The following is an 11,315-nucleotide window of genomic DNA, read 5'->3' as shown; positions in this document are numbered from 1 at the left end:
TCACTGTGTGAACACCCAGCTACCACTGACTGTTTGTGCACTCTGACAGTAATAATCTCCTGCATCTTCAGTCTGGACGTTACTGATGGTCAGAGTGAAGTCAGATCCAGATCCACTGCCACTGAAACGATCTGAAATACCTGACTGTCTAGTGTTAACACTGTAGATCAGCAGTTTAGGAGCTTCTCCAGGTTTCTGCTGATACCAGGAGATACAAATACTACAACCTGAAGGTGTTGGGTTGAAATTGCAGCTAATAGAAACTGTTTCTTGGGTAGATCCTGTAGAAACAGTTTTCACTGCAGGAGTCTGTGTCACAGTCACCTGACCACTGGATCCTGGGACAGGACATAAATCAGTATATTTCACATTATACAATATTAGTCTCTTGGTAATTTTCATAATTTGTCAGTATGTTTACACTTGAATTTTCTATTTGGATTTGACAAGGACAGAATCTATTACATATGAAAATTACCATGAATCATAGGCTCAATGCAAATATTAACCCTATTTACAACATATACATCTTAACAAAATTACTTGTGTGTTACCTCTTGTCCAGAGCACCAGTGTCCAGATGAATATGGAGACCAAAGTCATGGTTGCTGTGGGTGAAGTTTGTGGGGCAGCAGCTCTCAGTCATGAAGTGTTAAACTCACAGGACTATAAACACTAGCAGAGCACTGAAGCATGGGCTCATGATGCAAAGTGGACCCTCTCTATGGAAATGCCTCCATCAAACACCTCCATAATAAACACATATAAATGTTTAGATTGTTTAGAAAACAAGGTTTAGTTCAGAGATAGATCTTCATTTAGAAATGTTAGAGTTTTATGAATAAATTTTAAGGGGAAAATGTGTAAACCCCTCACACACACATTTTACCGTGTTATCACTAACAGTGTTATGAGTGATGTAGGTTTATGGACAATGACTCTTCACTGAAATGTAGCACTGTGAGCAAAACTCAGTCTGAAAATGAAGGGACTTTTATTCTGTTTAAACATGAGACTTATTTAATCTTTCTCATCACTTTTACTGAAAAAGACACACATACAGTAAATTCAGACTAACACTGTGTTACAATTGTATTTGAAGAGTTTTAAAGTTAAATATAAATAACAAATACAAACCAGAGTTATTTTTCTAAACTGAATGTGATTCATTGTTTTAGTTTATAATTCAAATAATGTCACATTTATATAAAACATAATGTAAATGAACAGACAGGTTTATTACATATAACATTAAAATTAGTGCTTGTGTCACAATAAGAGTCTGTATTTTATAAACATTGATATTCAGTAATAAACTCCTTTCAAATTCACACTGATTTGTGCTGAGAGAAATATCCCCAGCACTGATTCAGATCATGATGGGCAGCTTGTTTGGGGTCAGTTTGATTCCTCCGTATGAAGACATTAACATGTTTTAATTACAGTTTTAAAACAGTTCATCTGATGATAGTTAAATTAAGAGTTAGGAAAGTTCTCCCTGTGACCACGAATGGACCAGTCACGTCCCAAGACGTTCAGTACTGGTCCAGTCTGGCCTGACCTATATTAGTCCATAAAAAGACATTGTCAGACATGGTGGAGGACCATAGAGTCGGACATGTTGGAGAATTGTTGAGTCGGACAGGCCTGAGAACCCTCAAGTTGGACAAGTTGACTAAATGAAGCTGAACATCTGGTGAAGGTGCTGCTCTATTCTGGGAGAAAGAGGACAACTCAGGACTGTTCATGTAAATCTGAGTTTCACCTCACTGCTCTACTGGTGTGTGTAAAATGCTGTGTCGAGTTCAGTTGTGTTGGTGCTGATTTCAGTTCCTCAGTGCTGATGACAACTGTCACAGTGTCATATTCCTAATGTTTCAATTGTTAATTCATTGTTCAGCAGGTGATGATCAAGTCTTTTTTGGGTGACATCAAATCAAATCAGGTTTATTGTCACATCATATAACAGTAGTGTAAGGTGAGTGAAAAACGTGGGTGCATAGTCTCCGAAAGAAAAATAAATAAATAAATAAAATAAAAATGATACCAAATACACAGTACACATACTACACTCAATATTGCACTTTTGAAATATACAAGGGTTGTTCTATATGACTAGGACAAAATTAAATGTATACATGTGGATTGAGTTGTGAAGATGGATTGTAGTCGTGACTGTTGTCCAGATCACTGTGCTACTGGCTGTTCAGCATCCTGATGGCCAGGGGTCCTGGACTGCATGCTTCTATACCTCCTGCTACTGGGCAGCAGTGAGAACAGAGTAGTCTGTGGGGGTGGAGTCCTTTATGATTCTCCTGGTCTTCCTCAGACAGCGGCTGCTGTATAGATCCAGGATTTTTATGAGCTGAATCCCGGGTTTTGTGCACTACCCTCTGCAGAGGTTTCCCCTAGAGAGCGGTGCAGTTCCAGTACCAGGTGGTGATACAGCCTTTCAGAATGCTCTCCACAGTGCAGGGGTAGACTGTCCTGAGGATGCAGGGGTTCATGCCAAACCTCCTCAGCCATTCTCTGAGGTAGAAGAGGTGAGGTTGTGCTTTCTTCAACACCTGTGTGGTATGTTCTGACTGTGTGAAGTTCTCTGTGATGGGAGCTTGAAGCTGCCACTGTGTTACAGCAATTTTCTAGAATATATGAAGAGAGGCTGGAGCTGTGTGACTGCGACACTACCTGCTGCACCACCGTGCCACCCGGAAACCACATATAAATTATGTAAAAACAAAAACCTCTAAAATAATTGCAGTATTATATCAAATTAAAAATTTTCTGAATGAGAAATCACTTTATATACTTTACTGTTCTTTCATAGTTCCATACATGTGTGGAGGTATGGGGAAACACATATAAAACCATAACTAACCAATTATCATGCTACAAAAGAAAGCTATAAGAATTGGAAATCGAAAGGATTATTATGAACCAACCAACAAACTATTTATTAAATTACAGGCTTTAAAATTCAGTGATGATCTAGTTAACTTTAATATTGCACAAATAATGTACAAAGCAAAATACAATTTACTTCCCAACTGTGTTCAGAAGTTGTTTGAAATTAAAGAGAGCAAATATGAACTGAGTGTATGATATGAACAGGTATGTTTACAAAAACAAAACCAAGGACAAATATATAAAATAGATGTATATCCATTAATTTGTGGAATAGTTTTGATAAGGAACTATGCTCACTTGGCAAGTTTAAAAAAATGTTAAAAAATAAGGTGGTAAGCACTTATAAAACCAATGAATAATTATTGTTAAATAACTAAATGGATATATAAGTGTGTGTGTGTGTGTGTGTGTGTGTATGTATGTATATTTTTATATATATATATTTTTTTTATGTATTCTTTCCATGGTGGTTTTGTATCATTTAAATACAGAAGTAAAAGGAATGTTAATTAGCTAAGTACAAAGGGTAGGCACAATAAGCTAAAGCTTCATCCTATACCTTTTCGGTTTGTAATTGTTTTGTTTTGACTGTCATGTTTATTAATTTATTATTTGTTACCATTATTGTTGTCTTATATATACTGTTGTCTTATATATATACTGTTGTATATATATATACTGTATTCATTTTGAAAACCGAAATAAACACTAACTAACTAACTAACTAAATTCAGGACAGTGGAGGAGTGGAGAACTACTGAGAGAAGATAAAACGCATATTACTAAATTATTCATGGCATTCATAAGAGGTGTTTATATGCCATGTATTAAAGTGACTTACAAATAAAAGTCTAAAATTATTTTCCTCAACTTTGCTGAAAGACCCAAAAAAAAAAAAAAAACACACACAAAAAAACAAACGATTGAGTCATTAAACACCACCAGGAGGAAGTTATTTTTCAATTGGTTTTCAATGCCCACTGACACTTAGCAGACACTTGTGCTGGCCAGACTCACAACATTCAAAATCCTTTTGGTCCTGAAGAGGTAAACACAAATACAAACATCAAACCCCCACTAAAGACAATGTCCATTAAAATCTACATTTATTTGTTAAAATATATAAAAAAATTAATAAATAAATAAAAATCTCTTGGACATTAGTTCAGATACTGCCTTATTGTCTCCCTTTTTGATAACATTTATAATAAATTCAGTTAAACATGAAAAACTAAGAAAACGTAAACAAAATGCATCAAGTTACTGTAACATCTTGAATCTCTGTCGGGACTGGGTGGACTGAGTTAGGCGGATGCAAATGCTATAACACAGCACTTTATTTAGAACAAATCTTATGAACTGAGACACTTAAAAGATACTTAAACAGAGATCCTCAGACAAAGAGAGAGAGCTAGGTAAGGATACTGAGATATATGGAGACATAGACTGAGAGAGATACATAACAGACCTAGACTGAGAGAGATACATAACAGACCTAGACTGGGAAACAGATACAAAGAGACCCACACTGGGAGACAGATACAAAGACACCTAGACTGGGAGACAGATACAAAGAGACCCACACTGGGAGACAGATACAAAGAGACCTAGACTGAGATAGTGAAACTTCAATATAGACAGATGATACTTAGGCATGTTAGCTGAAGCTGAGATACTTATAAATCTAGAGAGACAGGGAATTACTAACTGACTACAAAGAGAGGGAAATACTAACAGACTAGAGAAATAGAAAAATGCTAACATTAGAGAGAGAGAGGCAAGTACTAACAGACTAATAAGAGAGTTGCATACTAACAGTCTAGAGAGGAAGAGAGATAATAACATTAGAGAGAAACAAACAGACAAACCAAATGAGCACAAAGAGTAGAATAAACAGACATGAGACATAATGAGACAGTTCCTACTAACTAGGAACACCTGGGAAAGATAATGAGGGGGCAGGACTACAAAAGGAGGCATCATGAGTGGGTGGAGCTAAGGCGGAGACAAGGGAGACAGGAACAAAACAAAACAAAGAGACGTGCTTCTATGCACATGACAAACAAAGGAAACAATGACAGAGCAGGAACACACTAGACAGGGCAATTCATGAAAGTCTTATTCTGAATCTGATGATATGACAACATTAGTGCTTTCTGTATTTTCCGGCTTTAAAAAGACAATATAAACACAGTCAGATCTGTGAAGGTAAGTCCAATTGTACTGAAAAGGCATAAAATATTTAGTTAATTTGACAAATTCACACATCAACAGTCAGTGAAACATGTGCTGAGGAGGAACACGGTTCCAACGGTAATTTACTAATTTTTTTTTTTTTTATCTTTCTACAGATCTGTGTTTCTTTTTTTCAAAAGGGCCATTTTCTCTGAAGTATTAGAGATGACTCGCCAGCTCTTGATGATGCACAGCTCTCAGGCTGGGGCGAGTATGAGGCATAAGAGAAGATTCAGTATAAAATGTGTCAGTTCTGCATTATTACATCTAACAAGTTGTGTTTGAATTTCTCCCTGCTTAAATAAAGGTAAAAAATGTACAACCGCTCCATTCATTTTATATATATACAGGCACTTGGAGATGGATAATAATAATAGATGTGCTTGGACTTGAGCAGAAGGACCTGAGCAGGCAGAGCATCCTGTGTATGTTGTCATTTGGGATAACGTAAGCGTCACTGCGGTCCAATAATACATGAGTAGTGTGTCAGTAACCACTGTTTCATAAATGTTTTCTTTACTCCCTCCTGAACCCAGCATGATGTTGGAGGGTTTATTATAGTGACCCCTGCACCTGGGAATCTATTCAGGTCAGTGTATGTACCATGTGATTACATTACCGTCATCAAGAGGAATACAGGTGTGAGTTCATGCTTCTTCTAAGACATTTGAAACTAGACACAATGTATTTCACACAGTCACTGGACAGTTTAACACGCTTGGAGGAGAATACTAACTGTCCAGACGGCACGGTGGCGCAGCAGGCAGTGTCGCAGTCACACAGCTCCAGGGACCTGGAGGTTGTAGGTTTGTGTCCCGCTCCGTGTGACTGTCTGTGAGGAGTTTGGTGTGTTCTCCCCGTGTCCGCCTGGGTTCCCTCCGGGTGCTCCGGTTTCCTCCCACAGTCCGAAAACACACGTTGGTAGGTGGATTGGCGACTCAAAAGTGACCGTAGGTGTGAGTGTGTGAGTGTGTATGTGTTGCACTGTGAAGGACTGGCGCCCCTTCCAGGGTGTATTCCTGCCTTGCGCCCAATGATTCCAGGTAGGCTCTGGACCCACCGTGACCCTGAATTGGATAAGCAGTTACAGAAAATGGATGGATGGACAGATGTGTTCAGCATTGTGATGTATTTCATGCTTCCTGCTGTTTGACTCCTGTCCGCAGTGTTAGCAATAATTTGAAAAGGCTTGTGCTTTTGACAGGGAACCATTATTGGGAGGAAAAGTGGCTACATAAAGACAGCTAAATTATTAAAAAGAAAAAAATAAATAAATGTCTGTGATGGGCTGGTGCTCCATCCAAAGTAGAGTGGCCAGACATTTGGCTTTAGTTGGGACAGTCTGGTTTTTCTGCTCCCTGTCCTCTGTCTGGCTCAGTGCCTGGATGGACACCTATTAGTCCTCCTATTGGAGGGCAGCCGAGGTTGCATACATCTTTTTGCATGTTATTGGTTCATGAACATGTCACCACAAATACATTGAATTTAATTGGTTTAACAGCATCGCCATGTGATATCATAACCCACCAACCAGCTAACCTCAGAAAACCCGCTCTCTAAGTGCTAGTCAATTAGTAAGTTCTAACAACAACCGCAACGCTGTGAAAGTGAGCACCGCATGGAGAAATGAGAGTAATTGTCTTGAGGTGGATAGTGTCAAAACAGAGCTGCAGATCTGTATGAACTTCACAGAAGGGTGTAAAGAGATGGCTAATAAACTCATGGAGGCAGCAAGGAAATGACTTACGTATGGCAAGTACACAGGTGTAGTGTGATATGATGAATGTGTATTAATTTCAAATAAGAAATTTGACTTTCTGAGATTTGATTCTAACACCCAGACTTTAGCTGGCTCTCAGAGACAGCCCCTCCTTGCACCAGCAGTTGGAATCTGAGATAACACAGAGCAGAGTCATAAAAAACACTCTCCAGGGACCCTTTTTATGACCCAAGGCCACACAGGGTCAAGAGAAGAATCTTTTGGGAGATCAAAAAGATCAGTTTATGCTCTGTATAAAACTGCTTAATGAAGAACTTCTCAAACTATAGAATTAAACCTTAATTCCCACTGGTTTAAACAACAAGTTGCACAACTGTTTGAAATTAATACCATTGGACAATCAAAATGGGTGGGATTAATTTACATGTGTTTAAAGTCATTTCTTTTTTATATGAACTTATGTAGAACCAAGGTAGCCACATATTATGTGTATATTTGGTTAATAATTATGTAAAACATGGTTGTCTTAATAATATTACTTTGTGTTAACATATAATCTTTTATATTGCAAAGTATGATTCAGAATCCTGGGACATTCATTCAAAAAGGGATGGTTTTCAAGTCTTTGTCTTGTCAAGGTTCATAAATTTTATTTTCTGTACAAAGGTACCGAAAACAGCCAATCAGGAGCAAGAGAGGCTCCAATCCTCAATCTTAGAGATCCAATCAGATATTCAAGGCAGGTTTTCTAATTTCTGGTTAAAAAGCCCAGTGGCGCCAAATGAGAAAGGCTTCTTTCCCCACTTAGCCTCCTCTTTTCACACACCTTTGCTTCACTTCACATTTTTTCTCTTTTATCCTTTTTCAAGGCTAAAGAGGAAAATGACTCGGGTTTTGAAATGACTCTGCCTCCTCCTCTGCAGGCGTCAGACTCTCATGGCTTTCTTAAATAGCCTTGGGCCCCTCAAGCGTGGTCCAGATATAACAGAAGTTCTATTTAACTTTTATCTCTTATAGAAAACTATAGTTTAAGGAAAGCTGTAGCTGTAGCTGTGGCAAAATCCAATGCCACAGCCAGAGCATGAAGGAGACCTCAGACCTTCAAAGGGATAATAAAAGCTTCCGGAACAGCAATGAAGACGGCCACACGCACCCTCAGAATGACCTTCTGAGATGAGGCCCAGGAGAGACCTGCATGGATGTGTCTCTCACAAGGCAGCAGGTCAGCGATGACGGAGAATCTCCACAGAGAACTTCAGAACACCACCAGCTCCGATGGAGGGGTTGCTGTGTCTCTGAAAAGGGGGAGAAAAGGAACGCCATCAGCCGCAATGCTACAAGGCCCGTGTCTGCAGTTCTCCAGGAAGCCACGCCGGAAAACACCGCACGTCAGCGACATGCTCCCAGTACATCTCCGGGGCTACGTAAGGTCACATGGTTTTATTTATTTCATTGCTCAGGAGGTTATTGCTGAATGCTTGCTGGGATAAACAATAGCCTTTCTAGAATTTAGGATAATTATCATAGAGAAATTTCCTCATATATTAAAATCCATGTTCCCTCATTTATTGCTATAATTCATTTCATTATATGAATGTATAATCAATATTCATTATTCAATATCATTATTAATAAACCAGTTGTGTGATAAAACCAATCCTTGGTTGTTTGTGTGTGCACTTTTCTTGTACAGAATAATTCCTTCTATTTCACATTCAATTCCAGAGCCAAGAACTACAGTGGGTCATTGAGCATAATTCATGAATAATAATTAATTCTAGCTAATATAATATGCAGTCATCTAATATGATGACTTACTTGTCTAAGCTAAAATTGGACAGGTAAAGACACTACACAGGATTGGTGAGAAATATTCTAAATTATATTAGAGATTTGTAGCTCAAGTTGGTTAGCTCTTTTACATAGGTTTTGATGTTACCTAATGTTGAAATTATTCTGTACACTCATTTCAGCTAGACACCATATCATACTGTGAGTTTCTTGAAATTGATGAATGCAATCTTTAGAAGGATGTTTGCCCCTGGTGCTGTGATATACTCCTTTTTAAGGTTATAAAAGTATACACCGTAATCCATGGTATGTTCCTGACTTGCAATAACTGATTCTGGGGAGGCTCCAGACCCACGCGACCCTGACCTGAATAAGTGCTTACAGACAAGGAAACCATCAAAAAACCCAGTGGACAGAAGTGGACACCTACCTGCAGATATGACGTGTTTAGCACTGAACACTCTACTGAGAAACTGAGGTGATCATCCCTTACAAGTTCAATAAACAGAGCATTAGATTTAGAGAGAGATCATTAACTTTTCAGTGGTTCAACAAACTGTGAAACTTAACTGTGTGTGTGATCATGTTGGAGACATTCCTCCACAGAGTGTGTTATTGTGTGTGGAGGTGTGTGTTAGTGAGGGGTGTGTCTCTCCTCCACAGTGTGTTATTGTGTGTGGAGGTGTGTGTTAGTGAGGGGTGTGTCTCTCCTCCACAGTGTGTTATTGTGTGTGGAGGTGTGTGTTAGTGAGGTGTGTGTCTCTCCTCCACAGAGTGTGTTATTGTGTGTGGGGGTGTGTGTTAGTAAGGTGTGTGTCTCTCCTCCACAGAGTGTGTTATTGTGTGTGGGGGGGTGTGTTAGTGAGGTGCGTGTCTCTCCTCCACAGAGTGTGTTATTGTGTGTGGAGGTGTGTGTTAGTGAGGTGTGTGTGTCTCTCCTCCACAGAGTGTGTTATTGTGTGTGGAGGTGTGTGTTAGTGAGGTGTGTGTGTCTCTCCTCCACAGAGTGTGTTATTGTGTGGAGGTGTGTTTTATTGAGGTGTGTGTCTCTCTTCCACAGAGTGTGTTATTGTGTGTGGAGGTGTGTTTTATTGAGGTGTGTGTCTCTCCTCCACAGAGTGTGTTATTGTGTGTGGAGGTGTGTGTTAGTGAGGTGTGTGTCTCTCCTCCACATAGTGTGTTATTGTGTGTGGAGGTGTGTGTTGGTGAGGTGTGTGTCTCTCCTCCACAGAGTGTGTTATTGTGTGTGGATGTGTGTGTTAGTGAGGTGTGTGTCTCTCCTCCACAGAGTGTGTTATTGTGTGTGGAGGTGTGTGTTAGTGAGGTGTGTGTCTCTCCTCCACAGAGTGTGTTATTGTGTGTGGAGGTGTGTGTTAGTGAGGTGTGTGTCTCTCCTCCACAGAGTGTGTTATTGTGTGTGGAGGTGTGTGTTAGTGAGGTGTGTGTCTCTCCTCCACAGAGTGTGTTATTGTGTGTGGAGGTGTGTGTTAGTGAGGTGTGTGTCTCTCCTCCACAGAGTGTGTTATTGTGTGTGGAGGTGTGTGTTACTGAGGTGTGTGTGTCTCCTCCACAGAGTGTGTTATTGTGTGTGGAGGTGTGTGTTAGTGAGGTGTGTGTCTCTCCTCCACAGAGTGTGTTATTGTGTGTGGAGGTGTGTGTTAGTGAGGTGTGTGTCTCTCCACCACAGAGTGTGTTATTGTGTGTGGAGGTGTGTGTTAGTGAGGTGTGTGTCTCTCCTCCACAGAGTGTGTTATTGTGTGTGTGGAGGTGTGTGTTAGTGAGGTGTGTGTCTCTCCTCCACAGAGTGTGTTATTGTGTGTGGAGGTTTGTGTTAGTGAGGTGTGTGTCTCTCCTCCACAGAGTGTGTTATTGTGTGGAGGTGTGTGTTAGTGAGGTGTGTGTCTCTCCACCACAGAGTGTGTTATTGTGTGTGGAGGTGTGTGTTAGTGAGGTATGTGTCTCTCCTCCACAGAGTGTGTTATTGTGTGTGGAGGTGTGTGTTAGTGAGGTATGTGTCTCTCCTCCACAGAGTGTGTTATTGTGTGTGGAGGTGTGTGTTAGTGAGGTGTGTGTCTCTCCTCCACAGAGTGTGTTATTGTGTGTGGAGGTGTGTGTTAGTGAGGTGTGTGTCTCTCCTCCACAGAGTGTGTTATTGTGTGTGGAGGTGTGTGTTAGTGAGGTGTGTGTCTCTCCTCCACAGAGTGTGTTATTGTGTGTGGAGGTGTGTGTTAGTGAGGTGTGTGTCTCTCCTCCACAGAGTGTGTTATTGTGTGTGTGGAGGTGTGTGTTAGTGAGGTGTGTGTCTCTCCTCCACAGAGTGTGTTATTGTGTGTGTGGAGGTGTGTGTTAGTGAGGTGTGTGTCTCTCCTCCACAGAGTGTGTTATTGTGTGTGTGGAGGTGTGTGTTAGTGAGGTGTGTGTCTCTCCTCCACAGAGTGTGTTATTGTGTGTGTGGAGGTGTGTGTTAGTGAGGTGTGTGTCTCTCCTCCACAGAGTGTGTTATTGTGTGTGGAGGTGTGTGTTAGTGAGGTGTGTGTCTCTCCTCCACAGAGTGTGTTATTGTGTGTGGAGGTGTGTGTTAGTGAGGTGTGTGTCTCTCCTCCACAGAGTGTGTTATTGTGTGTGGAGGTGTGTGTTAGTGAGGTGTGTGTCTCTCCTCCAC

General features: G+C 40.3%; 1 gene segment (V, D, J or C); it reads right to left on the bottom strand.

The window, feature by feature from the left end:
• Positions 1-603, bottom strand: LOC136694103 (immunoglobulin kappa variable 3-15-like). The segment is given in 2 exon segments: positions 1-338; positions 555-603. Coding segments are annotated over 2 exon segments (387 nt in total).
• Positions 604-11,315: the final 10,712 nt, after the last annotated feature.

The sequence above is a fragment of the Hoplias malabaricus genome, chromosome 4, assembly GCF_029633855.1.
Source record: "Hoplias malabaricus isolate fHopMal1 chromosome 4, fHopMal1.hap1, whole genome shotgun sequence".
Lineage (NCBI taxonomy): Eukaryota > Metazoa > Chordata > Actinopteri > Characiformes > Erythrinidae > Hoplias > Hoplias malabaricus.
The sequence above is the reverse complement of the archived record's forward strand: the minus strand, read 5'-3'. Positions and strand labels throughout refer to the sequence as shown.